The following is a 19,743-nucleotide window of genomic DNA, read 5'->3' on the forward strand; positions in this document are numbered from 1 at the left end:
AATTAGCTCCAATATTATATAAGTTGTTTTCAAAAATGGGGAAAGGGAGAGGTGGAGCAAAGATGGATAAGTAAAGGCAGGAACACCACCAATCTCTCCCCCAAACTGCTCAAAAATAGAGAAGACATCTTACCAAACTCCATCTATGAGACAACTATGCTTCTGATACCCAAGCCAAAGAGAGGTAAAAAAAGAAACAGAAAAAATAAACCACTATCTAGCTCTAATGAATACTGATGCAAAAATAGTGATGAAAAAATAATCTGAATAATAGCTAGCATGTATATAGTGCTTCAGGGTTTTCAAAATGCTTTGCAATTATGACCCTGGAAGGTAAGTACTATTGTTATATCTATTTTACATATAAGGAAACTGAGGCAGACAGAGATTAGATGATCTCTACAGTCTCTACTTCTAACTTTCTAGACTATTTTCTCCACCATATCACAGCAGCTTCTCACTCTGGAAATTCATTCTGTTTCTGATAGGTCTGTTCTATTCAGATCTTCCATTTTAAGGATAGCACCCAGGTCAACCATACTCACATCTTCGTTCCTTTCTGGATTCCACCTCTGATTCTTTGGACTTCTTCACCAAGTCTCTGCCTTAGAGAAGTCTCTTCCCAATATCACGTAACCCATGTAACACATACACTCGACCCCCCATCACTGTGTTTTCTAATTTTCTGCTTCCTTTTATGTGTCTTCCCTCATTAAAATATGTCTTTATTTTTGCCTGTATTCCAAGAATTTAGCGCAGTGCCTGGTACAAAGGAAGTACATAATAAATGCTTTTTAATTGACTGACGGATCTGTCTAAGCTCATACTGCTAGCTAAGTGTCTGAAGTCAGATTTGAATTCAAGTTTTCCTGACTGAAGATCCAGCATTCTATCTATTGAACTATTTGTTCTATTTGCTAAATTGTCAACAAAGAGGTGGCAGCAACATATTAAAAAAGATTATTCACAAGATGATTTGATTTATGCCAAGAATGCAGGGATGATTCAAAATTAGATAAACCATAAACATAATATAGTAATAACAAAAATGAAAAGCATGATTACATCAGTACGTATATTAAAAGCTTTTGACAAAATATAACACTTATGTACATTTAAAAAACCAAAAAACATAGGAATAAATGAATTTTGCTATCTGTCTAAAACTAAGAGCTAAAATTAACTGAAATGGAGACACAACAAGCATGTCTACTGTTACCACTATTATTTTCTACAATTCTAAAAATGCTAGCTATAGCAACAAATAAAGAAAAATAAAATTGGGGTAAAATTATGTCTATTTGCAGATAAGAATAGCTTATTTTGAGGACCCTAGGGATTCAACTCAAATGTAATTGAAGCAATTAATAACTTCAGTAAAGTAGACAGAAAATAAAAACATAAAAATGGTCAGTTTTTCTCTCACCAAAAAACCCAGAAAAAGGATATTGAGGTAAAAATTAATGCAAATCAGCTAAAAAGTATAATTATCTGAAGTCAATAAAGCAAGACATACTCAGGACTAATATGAATATATCACAACAAGAATTTTTTAAAAATTAAAACAGACTTATATAATTAGAGATACATCAATTGCTTACAGTTGGTCTGTGCCAGTATAATAAAGGTGACAGATAACAGAACCTAAATTAATTTATAGATTTTGTAACATACCAAGCTACCAAGGTGTTATTTTACAGCAACAGAAGAAATAATACAATTCATCTGGAGGAACAAAATGTTGAGAATCTCATGAGAAATAATGAAAAAAGTAAGAATGAAGATGATGTAACAGTACCAGAATTCAAACTATAGACTACAAAGTAGGAATCATCAAAATTATTGAGCACTGCCACTACTAGGTCTGTATCCCAAGGAAATCATAAAGAAGGGAAAAGGACCCACATTTGCAAAAAATCTTTTTGTGGTAGCAAAGAATTGGAAAATGAGGAGGTGCCCATCAATTAGGGAATGGTTGAACAAGTTGTGGTATATGAAGATAATGGAATATTATTGTTCTGTAAAAAATGACAAATAAACTGATTTTAGAAAGGCCTGGAGAGATTTACATGAACTGATGCTGAGTGAAGCAAGCAGAAGCAGAAATATATTGCACACAGTAACAGCAAGAAAGTGTGATGATCAACCACAAAAGACTTGGTTCTTCTCGTTGGTTCAGTGATCCAAAGCAATCCCAATAGATTTTGGACAGAAAATGCCATCGGCTTCCAGAAAAAGAACTATGGAGATGGAATGCAAATCAACACATGCTACGTTCACTTCTTTCATCTGTTTTTTTCCCCTTCCAGGGTTTTTTCCCCTTTTGCTCTGATTTTTCTCTCCCAACATAATTCATAAAGTAATGTATATTACAAAGAAATCAACTTTAAAAACTATTGAGCACTGGTTTGAAAAATCATTAAGATGATCAATGGAACAAATTAGGTATAGGTGACCCAGAAGCAATTGAACTTCATTCTTTGTCCTTATAGCTCCAGTGACTAACACAGCATCTGCCTATAGATCGTATTCAATAGCAAAATTGAAGAACACTAACTTACAGGAGTAGGAACTCCCCAATTAACAAAAACTACTGGGAAAACTAGAAAGGAGTTGGGTTGAAAGTAGGTTTAGACAAATATATATGCCTATATACACGTACACACACACACACACACACACACACACACACACACACACACACACACACACACACACACATATATATACATGCTAAATTAAACTTCTACTGGCTATACAACCTAAATTTTAAAATTCACATGACAAAAAAATAGAAATTTCGCCTTTGATCACTATGGACTGGGAGAGATTTCCTAACTAAACAATTAGAGTTGTAATCAGAAAAGATGAAATGGACAATTTTGAGTATACAAAATTTTAAATTTTTTGCAGAAAAAAAAGTAAATTCTGTTAAAAAGTAAAAGATAAACAGTGAACCAGGGGGGAAAAGTTTGCAGCAGATATCCTTGATAAAGTTTTAGTATCAAAAAAGAGTTTACATATTCATATAGATATATAAGAATGGTTAAAAGATAGGAACAGGCATTTTGCAAATGAAGAAATGCAAGTTATTGATAACCATATGAAATGATCCTCCAGATCCCTAATAATAAGTGAAATACACTCTGACATTCTGCTTTATACACATCAGCCTGGCCAAAGATGACGAAAGAAGAAAATAGCCATTTTGGGAGGAACAGCTACACTGATGCACTGTTGGTGGAACATGAATCGATCCAAACCTTCTGGGAAAAGATCTGGAAATATGCCCCCAAAGTTACTTAACTTTGATCCAGCAAAACCACTGCCAGGCATATAATACAGGGAGGCCAATGACAGAGGGAATGGACCCATATGTACAAAAATATATTTATAGCAGCAAGGAATTGGAACCGAAGTAGGCGCTGATCAGCTGGGGAACGACTGAACAAATTGTGATGTGAATACTATGGATTGTTATTGTACAATTGCAAGAAGACCACGATAATATAAAGGAAAACAACTCTAAAAGGCTTTACAGCTTTAATCAAAGCACTGACCAATTATGACTTCAGATGATGATGAAGTGATAGACGAGAGGTGCAGAATCAAGACATCCATTTTCAGACAGGCCCAATATGTTGATGCGATTTACATGAACCAGGGAAGGATTCTTTTGGGGAGAGGGGGTTGACTCTAGTAGGTTGTGAATAGAGATGCGAACAAGAAAAATGCAACAACCAAACAAAAAATACCTCAGAGAACAAAAGTTTAAAGACAAAACGAGCGTATTGAATATTTTTTAAACTACATGCAACAAGTTAATGGCTTTATATTACTATCTTCTTGGTCTTATATTGTGTATAATAAAATGTTTGCTTTTATTAATGAGGGGAGGGGAGGGGAGGAGAAAAGAGAAGAGGGGAGAGGGATAGGGAAAGACAGTGAGAAACCATTGCACCTCTGCCTAACATCAAGTCAGAGAGCTTTGGGAGAGCGTGAGCAACTAGGCTCAAGACTGCTCTTCAAACAGGCAAGCTGGCACACATGGGAAAGGCTGCTTTTAAAGAGCAGCCCAGAGAAAGTGGACAATCACAACAGTCATGTTCTGAATTGATCTGAAGACTTTCTCCAAAGAGGACAATGAGCTCTCCAGTCATTCTCTCATTAATCCTCCCAGCACCCCTGTCAGGTAGGCCGAGGCTATTCTCAGAAACCCCCTTCCCTCCCTGAACGCCAGGCTGCAGGGCCAACCTCATACAATGGCAGGGCTGTTGCAATGGGAATTGAAGGAAGTTTCTGAGGCCCATGGTCCAACTCTGCCCAACTATCATAACAGCTGGGCCTTTGTTTGCTTGGTTAGTTGCAGAGCAGATGAGCATGGGTGGTCATTTAAATATTGTGCATTCCCCCTTCCCCCTCCCACTCCCAGCTTGCACAAAGACACTTTTTCCATGCCTGTAACGCGGCTGATGTTGGGGGGGGGGGACGGAGAGAGAGGGGGATTCTCGAGGAGACAGAGCACAGCCAAAGCTCTGTGGATGCAAAATGTTAGTCTGGGTTTAAAACGACTTACAGTTTGGTTTTAAAATGAACATTGTTAGCTATTTGTACACACAGCTAAAGTGTGCGGATGTGTGGATCTGCACATGTGTCTATATCTGCACACGTGTAATCTTCAGGGACGCAGACATATGGCCATGTGGATTAAAGGCTCCTTTTTCTGTCATTGGCCTTGGCTTGGCCCCACACTTACTCAACTCGAAGGCATTAGGACTTCTATTTGTGAACCAACTCCAGACAGCAGACCTGCTTCCCCGCTCGTTTAAGGTTGCAGGGGTGCAGGGCAGGAATGGGGTCTATAATTGAAATAGAAATCTTGAGTGCTGTGGTATGTGACGTGACATTCTCTCCTTTGTCAAGGGCTGTTAAATTTGTTCCAAAGCTGTTGCATAGGATTTCTGCTCTTTGGGCGGGCACCACAGGGCAGACGGAGACCTGGAGTCAGAGTACCTAGCTTTGAGTCACACAATCACAGACTGTTGGAGTCTGAAGGGATACTGGGGGCCAATGACACCAAGTTGTATTGTCTCCCCCCCCAAAAAAAAAACAACCAAACAACACACCTAATGGGTGGCTGCTTGAAAATCTTCTGTGTGGGATAAACACCATGGCCTCCTAAAGCAGCCTGATCACTTTGTGGACAGAGGGAGACTTTTTTTCCCCAGCATCAAGCAACTTCTACTCATGGTTCCTAGTTCTCTCCTGTGAGGGCAAGCAGAAACATCTCAGGCCCTCATTCTCATGTCAGCCCTCATGAAGACAGCTGTTAGATCTCTGTACCCAATCCCAGTTCCTCCAATCTTCTTGGAACATAGATTCTTCACCCTTCACCGAGCCAGCCGGCCTCCTCTCAATGCTCTTGAGGGCTTGACAGAGCTCTTTGGAAATTATGGTGGCCACCTCTCTGGGCCTATAAAATGATAGTCTTGGACTAGATGATCTTAAAGGTCCCTTTTCCCTCTAAATCTAATGACCATCGATTTAATTGTCCTTTCATCTTCTGGACTCTTTCAGGAAATGAAAACTGATTTTTTTCTCCTCCACTGGTTTGATTTGTGGATCATCGCCATGATGTTAGGGAGACAACTGAAGCTCCTGAGAATGACTGCCATTTCTCTGAGGCTTAGAAGGTAAAGGTTAACCATGGCATAAGAAACCACTCAAAGAAAATCATAATAGCTGGGGTCCAGTCAAGACAATAAAAAACCAGAAGCAGAGGGCATTGCAATTTAGGGCAAAGTCTTGTTCCAAGATTGAGAGCTAGAAGTAACCTTCTCATCTTATAGAGGAGATAAACTAAAGCCAGGATGCTCAAGTGACTTGTCCAGAGTCTCATAAATAGAAAGCAACAGATCCAACCTCAGACCTCCCAACGCCAAGTCCGGTGTTCTTTCCACTATCCCATAAGTCACCTGCTGGTGATCTGGCAGCAGAGATAAGACTTGAATATAGGTCTCTTAACTCTCAGTCATGCTCTCCACTACATCACGCAGTCTCTTTGTAGGGTGATAGGGATAGGCATGAACAAGGGGCTGAGGCTACGTGGGGGGTCGTTGCTTTCTTGGGTCAGGGTTAATCACAGAATGGGCCAGAGTGAAGAGGGTCCAAGGTACAGATTGGTCAGAGACCAAGTAAGGCTGACATCCTCTGATTGCCCCAACTTCCTTTTGATAGGCCCAGAGTACTTTTAGGGCCCTTTTCTCCTACCTGACTGGGCCCTGACACTTAACCTGCCTAAAAGGCGGATGGACAATGTACTTTGAGGCTATCTGGTTCGAGGCTAGAAGAAGGTAGGATTAGAACTCTTATCTCCTATCTCAAAATCTGCAGCCCAACAATTCCCCCATTGAGTTACTTGGCTCATGGACACAGCTGTCTGAATGCTATTTCTGGATGGTACCACACCCTTCTCATAACTCATTAAGCCCAAGAAGCAGCTCCTGCTAGGAGCGCGTGGGCAGGGAAAGCAATGGAGCTCACTGTTTTGCTCAGCGGCAGAACGAGGACATCTGCACTCTCCCCGAGTGTGATTCTGGCTTTGGCTTTCACACGCCTTCCAACTACCCGCCATGGGTGGCATGCTGATGGGATCCCTTACTGGTGAGTCACCAGTTGGAACTCTTTCTGGTTTGACCTACAATGAAAGACTTATGGCCCAAGAAGCCACTACTCCTTTATGGGAAGGGGGGGAGGACTGGGGTGGCCCAACCCTAGCCAGGTAGACACCTTTTTTCAGGTACTTGATTGTGCTTGCTGCTTCCAGGACTTATAGGCTATTTCAGTACAAAAGGGAATGGGAGAGAGAGAGAGAGAGAGAGAGAGAGAGAGAGAGAGAGAGAGAGAGAGAGAGAGAGAGAGAGAGAGAGAGAGAGAGAGAGAGAGAGAGAGAGAGAGAGATGAGGAAGAAATAGATAAGGGTGAGAGATGAGGAGGAAAGAGATGAGGAAGACAGAGATGAGGAAAAGAGAGATGAGGAAGAGAGAGAGCTGAGGAAGAGAGAGCTGAGGAAGAAAAAGATGAGGAAGAGAAAGAAATGAGGAAGAGGGAGATGAGGAAGAGAAATATGAGGAAGAGAGATTAAGAAGAGAAAGTTGAGGAAGAGAGATGAAGAGAGAGATGAATAGAGGGAGATGAGGAAGAGAAAGATGTGGAAGAGAGATTAAGAAGAGAAAGATGAGGAAGAGAGATGAAGAGAGAGATGAGGAAGAGAGAGCTGAGGAAGAAAGATGAGGAAGTGAGAGATGAGGAAGAGAGGTGAGGAAGAGAGAGATGAAGAAGAAAGAGATGAGGAAGAGAGATGAAGAAAGAGATGAGGAAGAGAAAAATGAGGAAGAGAGATTAAGAAGAGAAAGATGAGGAAGAGAGATGAAGAGAGAAATGAAGAGAGAGATGAGGAAGAGGGAGATGAGGAAGAGAAAGATGAAGAAGAGAGATTAAGAAGAGAAAGATGAGGAAGAGAGATGAAGAGAGAGATGAGGAAGAGAGAGCTGAGGAAGAAAGAGATGATGAAGTAAGAGATGAGGAAGAGAGGTGAAGAAGAGAGAAATGAGGAAGAGAGATGAAGAAGAGAGATGAGGAAGAGAGATGAAGAAAGAGATGAAGAGAAAGATGAGGAAGAGAGAGATGAAAGAGATGAAGAGAGAAATAAGGAAGAGAGATGAAGAAGAAAGTGATGAGGAAGAGAGAGATGAGGAAGAGAGAGCTGAGGAAGAAAGAGATGAGGAAGTAAGAGATGAGGAACAGAGATGAGGATCAGAGATGAGGAACAGAGATGAAAGAGATGAAGAGGGAGATAAGGAAGAGAGAGAGCTGAGGAAGAAAGTGATGAGGAAGAGAGAGATTAAGAAGAGAGAGATGAGGAAGACAGAGAGATGAGAGAGAGAGAGAGAGAGAGAGAGAGAGAGAGAGAGAGAGAGAGAGAGAGATGAGAGAGAGAGAGAGCATTCCCTCTAAGAATTTTCAGCTCTAGAGAGTTGCAAACGAACAGCATGGATGCTAAACTCACATGCTGGGGAAGGGGGCAGGTGCCAGGCTAAATAAAGCTTTGTGAATGCATATGCACAGAGCATACTTGCCTTCATTTCCACAGGGAAGCACAAAGCAGTATATTAATGAGGACGTTGGACACCAAGGAATAAAATAACAGCATCAACATCACAGTAAACACCAAAGCCCAAGAGGTGGCAGTAATCATTTGTTAGGGAACAAGCAGCAGGCTCCTATTTGCTCCATGCTGTGGAGCTCAGATACTTGGAGAGGGATAGATGCCCAATTTCAAAGGGGTGTCTGAAGTTCTCAGAGCTAACTGGAAGCTCCTGGGGCAACTTGGCTAAAAAAAAGTGGGGGGGTGTTGGAAGAGTACCGGGAAGACATTTGGGGTGTTTCTATATGTGCACACAAGGTGAATGTCGCCTACGCACTTGACGCTCATTTCAGTTTCTTCCATTGAAGGACATATCTCAACACATCCCTTAGATGTGTAGCATGAAAAAGAAGTAAAAAAGAGCTACTGGTTCAAGGAAACAGCTTCTCCACCCCCAACATCCCAATACAGGAGTATCTGTTGGAATCGTTTCTGTGCCTTTGATGGGGATCGTCTCTTCTCTGTCACCTGAGGATTGGAAAACATGACCCTGAGGGCCCTTGAAGCTCTGAGATTCTTCAAATGAGAAGCGGGTTCTTCCGTATCTGTGGGATCGTGTACTGTCTCACTGTGCGAGGCCAAACTCTTCCTCTGCCCCACCCCGGCACCTGTCCCATTTCAGCACTAGTTCTTCCTGCTCATGAGAAAACAGAGGAAATACTATAAAGTTGACAACACGTGTCAGGCCTCAGCCTATACTGTATTATAGTCAAAATTGTGGGTGGCCAGAGCCCAGAGTTTGGCGGACCCACTGAGGCAAATCCCAACAGTCAGCCATGACAGGAAGAAGTAAGTAGGCAGTAGGTGTAAAGGAAGACTGAAAGGAGCTAACAAATGAAGAACGTGGGCAGAAATGGCTGTATCTGAGGGATTTGGCAGGAAGAACTAGGAGGGCTGAATTCCAAGATGGGACTCCGGTCCCAGGAGGAGTAAGGGAAGCCAGACAGAGCCTTTACAAAACTGCAAAGAGGAGAAATGGAGCCTTACTAAAAACTTAGAAAAACTTCCTAACGATGAGAGCTATGGCTAAGTGGGATGGACTTCCCGGAGAGGTGGAGGCTTCCCCCCTCTGTAGAAGTCTTCCAAAAAGGCTAAATAACCATTTGCTGTGTGCATCATCATGGCGAGTCCTTGCTGAGTACAGTTCATGGCTCCTAAGGTCCCTTCCAACTCTCTAATTCTATAATCATGCGAACCCAGGAATTGAAGGAAAAAGCCAAAGTAAGGGCTCATTTGGGGGAAACAAAGCAAAGGCTCACTTGTTGGAATTAGACCATCCACACAAAGGAAAGCCAGCAGCAAAGCCGATGGGATCCCAACTCATTAGGCTATGAGGAGACAGCATGGCAAGAGCGCTGAATCAAGGAGCCGATAAGAGCTGAGATCCAAAAGTGACTCTTTATAAACCTGGGCAAATCACGTAAAACTCGAGTCTTTGCATCTGTAAAAAAAGGGGAGGCACATGATCTCTAGGTTTTACTCACAATTCTAAGACTACCTTAGAATGAGGATCGAGAACTTTGATTTTCTGTGCCTGAAGGGCTAAATCAGCCCCAGAACCCTAAGTGTTGCCAGGCCCCTATATGGCATTAAGTAGGGCCCAGTAGGGCAGATTGCGGGAGTGTGGGCCTAGGGAACCGGACAAAGTATGAGCAGATGCAGGCTCTCTCTTAAAATTGTAGGGAGAAACATGATGAATACAGAGAGGCCTGGAGAGACTTGCATCAACTGATGCTGAGTGAAAGGAGCAGAACCAGGAGATCATTATACCCTTCAACAACAATACTGTATGAGGATGTATTCTGATGGACGTGGAAATCTTCGACAAAGAGAAGATCTAATTCAGTTCCAGTTGATCAATGATGGACAGGATCAGCCACACCCAGAGAAGGAACACTGGCAAATGAGTGTGAACTGTTTGCACTTTTGTTTTTCTTCCCAGGTTATTTTTTTACCTTCTGAATCTAATTCTTCCTGTGCAACAAGAGAATTGTTCGGTTCTGCACACATATATTGTATATGGGATATACTATAACATATCTAACATGTATAAGATTGCTTGCCATCTAGGGGAGGGCGTGGAGGAAGGGAAGGGAAAAGTCGGAACAGAAGTGAGTGCAAGGGACAATACTGTTAAAAATTACGCAGGCATAGGTTCTGTCAAAAAAAATTATAATAAAAAAATTTGTAGGGAGAATCACACTGTAGCTGATGGGCAAAACTACCCTCTCCTCCTGTAAATCTCACTGATACTTTTGATTCTAACTCCCTTTTTGTTATCTTTTCTCTATAATTCTCTCTCTCTCTCTCTCTCTCTCTCTCTCTCTCTCTCTCTCTCTCTCTCTCTCTCTCTCTCTCTCGTCCCACTCTCCTCTCTGTCTCTGTCTCTCTCACTCATGTCTTTGCCTCTCTGTTTCTCTTTTTCTCTTTCCATGACTCTTTCTGACTCTCTGTATTTTTCTCTGTCTATCTCTGTCTCTCTGTCTCTCCCTCTGCCTCTTTGTGTGTTTCTGTCTCTTTCTCACTTACTTTGTCTCTCGTCTCTGGCTCTCTCTGGTTCTCCCTTTCTCTGTCTCTGTTTCTCTCTTTCTCTCTGTCTCTCTGTGTCTCTGTCTCTGTCTTTGTCTCTCTCTCACTCTCTCTTTCTCTGTCTCTGTCTCTCTCTCTCTCTCTGGTTCCCCTCTCTTCTCTGTCTCTGTCTGTCTCTCTCCCCCTCTCATTCTATCTCTGCTTCTCTATCTCTCTCATTTCATTTCTCTCTCTTGCTTGCTTTCTTTTATCCCTCTCTCCTCTCTGTCTCGTCTTTCTCTATCTTGTCTCTGTGACACTTTCTGTCTCTTTTTCTGACTGTCTCTTTTTCTGTCTCTGACTTTGTTTCTGTGTGTGTCTCTCAGTCTCTGTGTCTGTGTTTGTGTCTGTCTATTTCTGTCTCTCTCTGGTCCCCCTTTCTTCTCTGTTTCTCTCACTTACTTCGTCTCTGGCTCTCCCTTTGTCTGTCTCTTTGTCTCTGGTTCCTCTCTCTTCTCTGTCTCTCTTACTCACTGACTCTGTCTCTTTGGTTCTATCTCTCTCTGTGTCTCTCTGTGGTCCACCTTCCTCTCACTCTATCTATTTTTTGCTCTGTCTTTCTGTGCATCTCTCTGTCTCTATCTCTCTCTCTGGTCTCACTCTCTTTTCTGTCTCTTTATCTATCACTTACTTTGTCTCTGTCTCTTTCTCTCTGTCTCTGGTTCTCTTCTCCCCTCTTTCTCTGTCACTGTTTCTCTCTTCCCTTCCTCTGTCTCTGTCTCAGTCTCTGTCATCCCCTTCTCCTCTCTGTCGTGGCTCTATGACTCATTCTGTCTCTTTCTTTGTCTCTGTGTTTCTGCGTGTATCTCTCTCTCTCTCTCTCTCTCTCTCTCTCTCTCTCTCTCTCTCTCTCTCTCTCTCTCTCTCTCTCTCTCTCTCTCTCTCTCTCTCTCTCTCTCTCTCTCTCTCCCTTTTCTGTCTTTCCCTCCATCCCTCCCCTACCATTTCACTCCCTCCCACCTTCCCCACATCTCTGTCTCCCTCTGTCTCTTTGTCTCTCCATTTCTGTGTCTCTCTCTCACCCCCCTCTCTTCTCATTCTGTCTTTTTCTCTCTTATCTATGACTCTCTCTCTGGTCCCCCTCTCTTTTTTCTCTGTCTCACTCGTGTCTTTGTCTCTCTTTTTCTCTATGACTCTTTCTTTCTGACTTTGTCTCTCTGTGTTTTTCTCTGTCTCTGTATCTCTCCCTTTCTCTGTCTGTCTCTAGTCTCCTTCTCCTCTCTGTCTCTGTCTCACTCTCTGAGTCTCTCTTTCTGTCTCTCTCATTTTATCTCTCTCATTCATTGTGTCTCTGTCTCTGTCTCTCTCACTCACTCTGTCTCTCTGTCTCTTTCTCATCCCCTTCTCTCGTTCTTTCTCACTCACTCACTATGTTTCTGTCTCTCTATCTCTCTGTGTGTCTCTCTTCCTTTCTGTCTCTTTCGGGCTGTCTCTGTTTCTGTCTCAGTCTCTCTTTGTCTTTCGCTCTCCCTCATCTTTGTGACTCTGTCTGTGTGTCTTTGTGTGTGTCTCTGTGTGTGTGTTTCTTTTTTCCCTCTCTGGTTCCCCTCTCTTTTCTGTCTCTCTCACTCACTTATTTTGTTTCTGTCTCTGGTCCCCCTTTTTTGTCTTTGTCTATATCTCTCTCTGTCTCTTTCTGGTCCCCCTCTCCTGTTTTTGTCTGTCTTTGTCTCTTTCACTCTCTTACTCTGTCTCTGTCTCTGTCTCTCTCACTCATCTCTCTCACTCACTTTGTCTCTGTCTCTCATACCCCTCTCCTCTCTCCCTCTCTTTCTCTGTCTTGTCTCTGTGACTTTTTATCTCTGTCTCTGTCTTTTTCTCAGTCTCTCTCTCTCTGTGTCTCATTCTTACTCAGACTCTATCTCTCTTTATCTCTGTCTCTCTCTGGTGCCCCTCTCATCTCTTTCTTTTTCTGTCTCTCACTCGTGTCTTTGTCTCTGTCTCTTTCTCTCTGTGTCTGTATGTCTGTGTCTCTCTACCTCTCATTGTCTCTTACTCTCAGTCTCTCATTCTGTTTCTCTCTCTCTCTTTCTCTCTCTTTCTCTCTCATCCCCTTTTCCTCTGTCTTGATTTCTTTATCTTGTCTCTTTCTGTCTCTTTTTCTATCTCTGTCTCTATCTTTCTGTCTCTGTGTATGTCTCTGTCTCACTGTCTCTGTGAGTGTCTCTGTGTGTGTCTGTCTCACTCACTTTATCTCTTTCTCTTTCTCCCTGTTGCTACCTCTTTCTCTAACTCTCTTCTCATCTCTTTCTGTCTCTTTTTCACTAACTCTACCTCTGTCTGTCTCCCACTCCCTTTCTTTGTCTTTCCATTTCTCTGTCTCTCTCTTTTTCTGTCTCTCTCTCTCTTTCTCTGTCTCTCTCTCTTCTTTTCTGTTTCTGTCTCTTATCTCTGTCTCTTTCTCACTCCGTCTTTCTCCCTTTTTCCTCTCTCTGTCTCTCTCTCCCTTCTTTCTGTCTGTTTCCCTGTCTCTGTCTTCTTTTCTGTCCCTGTCTCTGTCTCTGTCTTTCTCCCCCTCTCCCTTTCCCTCTTTCTGTCTTTTTCTCTGTCTCGTCTCTGTAACTTTTTCTCTGTGTCTTTCTCAGTCTCTCTGTGTCTCTGTCTCTTTCTGTGTCTTTCTCCCTTTCTCTGACTCTCTTGCTTTGCCTCTCTCCCTTTCTTTGTCTATCTCTGTCTGCCTTATCTCTCTGTCTGTCTATTTCTCTCTGTCTTGTCTCTTAATTTTTTTTCTCTGTCTCTTTCTCAGTCTCCATGTGTCCCTGTCTCTTCTCTGGTCCTTCTCTCCTCTCTTTCTCTGTCTCTTTCATTTTGTCTCTGTCTCTCTGACTCTCTCCCTTTTCCTGTTTTTGTCTCTCTCTATGGATATAACTTTCTGACTCTGTCTCTCACTCTCTCTGTTTCTCTGTCTCTTGCTTGCTCTTTCTCATCCCCCTTTCCTCCATCTCTAACTTGTCTCTGTGACTGTCTCTCTGTTTCTGTCTCTGTCTTGTTGTCTCTTGCTGTCTCTCTCTGTCTCTTTCTCTTTCTATCTCTGTCTCTCATTCCCCTCTCTTCCCCTCTCTTCCCCTCTCTTCTCTTCTCTTCTCTTCTCTTCTCTTCTTCTCTCTCTCTCTCTCTCTCTCTCTCTCTCTCTCTCTCTCTCTCTCTCTCTCTCTCTCTCTTGCCTCTGTGACTTTTTCTCTCTCAGTTTCTGTGTATCTCTCTCTATTTGTCTCTCTGTCTCTGTCTCTGTTTCTGTCTCTGTCTTTCTCGTCTCTCTCTCTGATTCTGACTCTCTCTGTCTGTGTGTGTGTGTATGTTTCTGTGTCTCTTCCTTTCTCTGTCTCTCATTGTCTGATTCTGTCTCTCTGCCTCTCTCTTACTCACTCTTTTTCATTCCCTTTTCCTCTGTCTCTCTTTCTATATATTGCCGCTATGACTCTTTCTGTCTTTCTCTGTCTCTCTTGTTGTCTCTGTGCATGTCTGTGTGTGTGTGTGTATGGGTCTATCTGTCTGTCTGTCTCTCTCAGGTCCCCTTCTCTTCTCTGTCTCTATCTCTATCACTCCCTTATTTTGTTTCTTTCTTTGTATGCTTTTTCTCTATTTCTGTTCCCGCCTTCTGTCCCTGTCTCTGTCTCTGTCTCTGGTCCCCTTCTCTCCATCTCTTTCTCCGTCTCTGGGTCTGTCTCTGTCTCTGATTTTCTTTTCTTTTCGATTACATGTACAAAGGTTTTTAACACTTTTTAAAAATTGTGATTCCAAATTCTTTTCTTCCCTCCCTCCCTCCGTTGCCTCTCCTCCCTTCCCCTTCCTCGAGGAGGCGAGTACTTTGCTAGAGATTATACACGTGCAGTCATGCAAAACCTATTTCCATATTAGCCATGTTGCAAAAGCACAAGACCTTTGAAAGCAGTGTGCTGCAATGGTGAGGGCTGGGAATTTGAAGGCAGGCAGCGTGTGCTCAAAGCTCAGCTCTGTTTGTACCTGTGTGACTTCCCACAAGTCAACTGTCCTTCTGGGGCCCCTGTTTAGTGTGTGGAGTGAGGGTATTGGACTAGATCAAGGCTTCTTAACCTGGTGTCCCTGACCTCCGCAGGCCACATGGATGGATTTCATGGGGTCTGTGAACTTGGATGAGGAAAAATGACATCTTTATTTTCACTCGCCCTTGGTTTCCTTTGCGATCCTCTGTATCTTATTTCATGTATTTATAAGCAGGATTGTGAGCAGGGGTCAGCAGGCTTCACTGCTCTGCCCCGGGAGGCTGGGACACACACAAAAGGTGAAGAACCCCTGCTCTAGATCGTCTCACTGATCTCTTCCAGCTCCAAATCCTGTGGCTAATGAGAGGAGGCCAGAGCCCACTAAGGACACGTCCAAATAGGGGCGAGAAAAGCCTCCCTGTGAAAGGAGAGGTACTTCTCTGCTCCCCTCTGAGAGATCTCATCCCACAGAGAGAAAATGCCTGTATTACAAAGACTAAGGGAAAGAGGCCCCAAAAGGGGGCCCACAGGCCTCCTTCAAAGGGAATCCAAACCTCCTGAAATAACAAAGGGAGCAGTTTTAGGAAATGATGGAGTCTCTGCTTCATCTGTTGCTGTGGTCCTGTCATGTGGTGAGAGCCCACAGTCACTGGGGTTTAACTCTTCACAGATGATCTTGTCTCTGGCCGTCCCCAGAAAGAACACGTTAGGAAGGGGAGGAGTGATGTTCGGAGCAGCACGCTCGTGGCCGTCATCGCTGACCTAACTGTCTCTGTGGCTCAGCATTTCGAGAGCCAAACAGCCTACTGGATTCTCTCAGCTGGGCCTGCCTGGTCGTACTTCCTCTTCTGGTATGGCTGAACGGATCAATATGCACATCTTTTAGTCGATCGCTAATGTGGGAGATTTTCCTTTGATGAAAGGCCAGATTCTCCCGCCCCGACCCAGTGGAGTGAGTCAAGATATGTGCAGAAGCTGCCACGGGGAGAAAACTTGCCCTTTTCCTTCTCGGAAATGGGAAGGAAAGGGATTCTCCTAACCCTATCTAAAACCACAGTGAGCTTCCTTGCCATAAGCTTAAGACAGTCTGTCCTCCCACACATAAGTTGGAGAAATAGGATGTGTGAAAGATTCTGATGAGGTTAAATCAGCCTGTAAAGAAAGGGTTATGTTTCTGACAATGCTGGAGAACATGCAATCCTGAAGTGGGAGAGAGAGCCACGAAGACAAAGAATCAGGGGATTTAGTCCCGGAAGGCACCCGAATGGAGAAGCGCCTTGCCCAAGGTCACCCTACTAACTAGCTGAGCCCAGGTTGGTTGGAGCCCAACTCCAGTGCTCTTTCCCCCACACCAGGCTAGCTCCCATTTATTGACTTATTTTTAGCCTTATTCTGCTCGGCTCCAGAGGGAGAACTAGAATCAATTGGCAGAAGTAACAAAGAGGTAGGTTTCAGCTCAATATAAGGAACTTCCTAACAATTATGATTTTCCAACAATGGAACTAACTGCCTGCCTAGTGAGCTGGGGAATTTCCTGTCCCTGGAGGTATTCGGGCAGAATGACCACAGTGGTGAGGCCATAGAAAGGATTTGGGTATCCGGTCTGCACTTGGACTAGATGACCCCGAAAGGGTCCTAAGATGACGGGGATTCTGGAACTTGACGTAAGCGTGTCTGCAGAATACATGCACGTACACGTACCTATGCATGCACCACCGCCGCCGCCACCAAGCCTGGTTTTCCTCCATTGCCATGTCTTGGGGCAATCTCCAAGAGAGCTGCTAATATTCTACTCATGTCTGCTTGGGAGAAGAACACTGACTTCACAGCCAGCGGATTCTGAACCCGAATCCCCACTTAACCAATATATAAGATCACATACACAACTCTGCCAGCCTCAGTTTCTTCACCTGTAAGATCATGGGTGGGACCAGATGATCTTCTGAGATTCCTTCCAGCTCTACAGGTATAATTCTGGGATCCTACAACACTCTTGGTTTGGGCAAGAACCTTAAAGTTAGAGGGCTGTACCTTAAGGTAACTAGATCAATTTGACTCCAAAAGTAGATATGGATGACCAGACTCTCTCCAAACCAGTCTCCTTTCCCTAGCTTGGTATATGGCTGCCTTTTCTAGTCCCCAACAGTGGGGACACGTGGTGAGGATGAAGTCTCTTTTCCAGTACGTACTCCAAGCTGACCAGCTACAATCTCAATCTCTCTCTCAATCTCTCTCAATCTCTCTCTCTCTCTCTCTCTCTCTCTCTCTCTCTCTCTCTCTCTCTCTCTCTCTCTCTCTCTCTCTCTCTCTCTCTCTCTCTCTCTCTCTCTCTCTCTCTCATTTTAGATTTCTCCTAACCAAAGAAGCTTGAGAGAAAAAGATATTCCCAGATGGCTCACCAGAATCCTATCACTTCCTCTCATCCCTTACTTGTCTCTTCCATTAGAGTGTGGGCTCCTTGAGGGCTGGAACTTTGTTTCCTTTTCTTTGTGTCCCAAGTACTTAGCATGGTGCTGAGCTCTTAAGACATGCTCTTGAGTGATTGATTGCATATCTTTACGTTGCCCGTTCACTATCAGTATGTTTCGTGGCCAAAACCAACCTCCATTCTGTACCTCCATACATTCTAGCACATGTGCTCCTACTGTAAGGAGAGGCAACTAATAGACTAGAGTCACAACCCAGACCTGCCTAGGCGAGCAATACATTGGAAAGCACCAGGATAGGAAACAGGAGCTTTCTCCTCTCTTGGTCTTAGTTTCCCCACATATAAAGAAAGAGAGTTAAACTAGAGGGTCTCTTCAAACTCTAACTTTCTAAGAAGTGATTCTAGAATGCCTTAAAACTTCCAATGGGCTGAGCGATTTTTCTTTTTATTTAAACTCATCAGTCGTTTCAAACTGTCCATGCTGACACGATCCTCGGCCCGAGCCCAGTCCCAACCAAACGTTCACGTTCAAGCTATAAAGACCCTCATAGTCTTTATAGACCCCAAGATGTTCATGGAAATGCTGACGCTTTCCTGAGCTGAGGAGCTGGGCAAATGGTGACTCTGTGACAGTGAATGAGATGCCCATTCTGGCTATAGACCAGTCAGTCTCCCCTGACTTCCATCCAAAGGCTCTGCAGCAATTTTCAATCTAACCTGAAAGGTTTCTAAAATATGCCCCCACGACACTGCTGGCTTTAGTTGCCTTGGGGAAGCAAAGGCCTCCCTTGCTGACTCTGCACATCATTATCAAACATAGAGCTCTGATGTGATTTTTACCTCCTTGACTGAAAAAAAAAGAAAGAAAGAAAACCCAGTGCAATTACGTAGGCTCTCAAAGGTGTACTAAAGTAGAGGGCAGCAATGTGAAAGCTGCTAGTGTGCCATGAGCTTCTGGGATCTCCCGGTTTTCTAGAAATCATGGCTTCTTTTGTGAGCAGATAGCTGAGTGTGGAGGGGGGCGGAGATAGAACCAGTGCACTAAGTGTCCAAGTTTGGGTTCCCTAAGTAAAATTACACAAAAAAGGACGTCCCCTCCCCAGCAGCTCCCCATTTACACTTATGTCCTTGCACTGTGTTTAAGGTCGGGGACGTAATTACAAATCCAGACTCTTCTACGTACTAGATATGTGACCTTGGGGCAGCCACTTTAAATGAGAAGGTTGAACTAGGGAATCTCCAGAATCCTTTCCACTACTAAATCCTATGATTTAGCCATCTTCACAGGCTTTATGGGCCATCTCCCATCTCTCTTGCCCCGGCCACTCCCCATGTCTAGAACGTAGACCTCTTAGAATCCCCAACTTCTTTCAAAGTTCAGCTCAGATACCACCTCTTCCACGATACCTTTCTCAATCCCCCCAGCCATTAGTGCCTCGGCCCCATCCAAATCATCTTCCATTTGCTTTATAGATATTTTGCATATAATACACTTAAATGTATACCTCAATTGAACAAAAGTTCCTTGAGGACAGGGATCATTTTGTTTTCCCTTGGCATCCCCAGCACCCAACACAGAGCCTAACACATAGCAGGTGTTGATCCCTGTTTGTTGATTGCTTTGTTGATGATCCTATAAGCCCTACAGGACCATCGGAATGCCCAGTCTGCCTTTGTTATAACAGTCTTCAAATGCTGCTGGTATTTGGTTCGGCGCATCACTTCCCCAGCTTTGGCCCTCTTTCTAGCATGATCCATTGTTCTATGGACTGCTGTCTTCTTTACAGAGGAGTGTTTCAGTCCCAGACTCCCCGGCTGGCCTTAGGCACAAACTGCTGGTACTCCCTGGCAATTTGCAGGGAACCTGAAACACACATTACTCCCACATTAGTAAGAAGGAACTAATTTTCTCCCCCTTGGGAACCAATTCCCCTTTAAAAGAGGGATGCTTATAGAAGTCTCCTGTATACAAGGAAAAGAATGCCAGAAAAAAGTAAAAACCAAAAAACCCAAACTACCTGACCTGGCAAAGTATAGGGAATTTCCTACTGAATCCACACAATATCCAACAGCTAAGACATTATTTGTTCATTTCTCTGCTGCTTCCTCAGCTGAGATAGTTATAGAAATCTGGCATGGAGAAAAAAATGAATCTCAAAAGCACACAGCTTGCCAAGTCTGCTTTGCTCAGATCCCAAACTATTAGTAGATCTACATGGAGAACTATTAAAAGGCGCGCGCACACACACACACACACACACACACACACACACACACACACACACACACATACCTTGCATGTGCAGAGTTTTGTGACCCTGAGAGGTCCTGGGACTTCTTTCATGCCTGACATGTGCTGTTAGTTTTCTTTCTCCATCCAGATTGGCAGAGGACTACTTGAGGCACCTTGTTCTGGCTCTATGCTCTAGCCAGTGAAGGATAATGAGATAACAGAACCATAAAGGGGCTCCCTTGGCATTCAGAGGAAGCCTTGAGAGATGAGCCAACATATTTGCCTCTTATCACTTTACTTACCACAGTTTGCCCTTGAAGCTCTCTCAAAATCTCTCTAGGCCACA

At 43.6% G+C, this 19,743-nt stretch overlaps 1 protein-coding gene across 3 annotated transcripts in view; it reads right to left on the reverse strand.

Annotated features, from left to right (window-relative positions):
- The window catches only part of MAMLD1 (mastermind like domain containing 1), a 467,295-nt gene extending 447,762 nt beyond the window's left edge, over positions 1 to 19,533 (reverse strand). For 2 of the 3 annotated variants that reach the window (XM_074278497.1, XM_074278496.1), the window contains exon 1: positions 19,458 to 19,533. In XM_074278497.1, coding sequence (XP_074134598.1) covers positions 19,458 to 19,517 — 60 coding nt within the window. In that variant the 5' untranslated portion in view covers positions 19,518 to 19,533. The remainder of the gene's footprint in view (positions 1 to 19,457) is intronic. The other variant, XM_074278502.1, reaches the window with a different exon arrangement.
- Positions 19,534 to 19,743: the final 210 nt, after the last annotated feature.

This window comes from Sminthopsis crassicaudata, chromosome X (genome assembly GCF_048593235.1).
Source record: "Sminthopsis crassicaudata isolate SCR6 chromosome X, ASM4859323v1, whole genome shotgun sequence".
In the NCBI taxonomy this organism is placed as follows: Eukaryota; Metazoa; Chordata; class Mammalia; order Dasyuromorphia; family Dasyuridae; genus Sminthopsis; species Sminthopsis crassicaudata.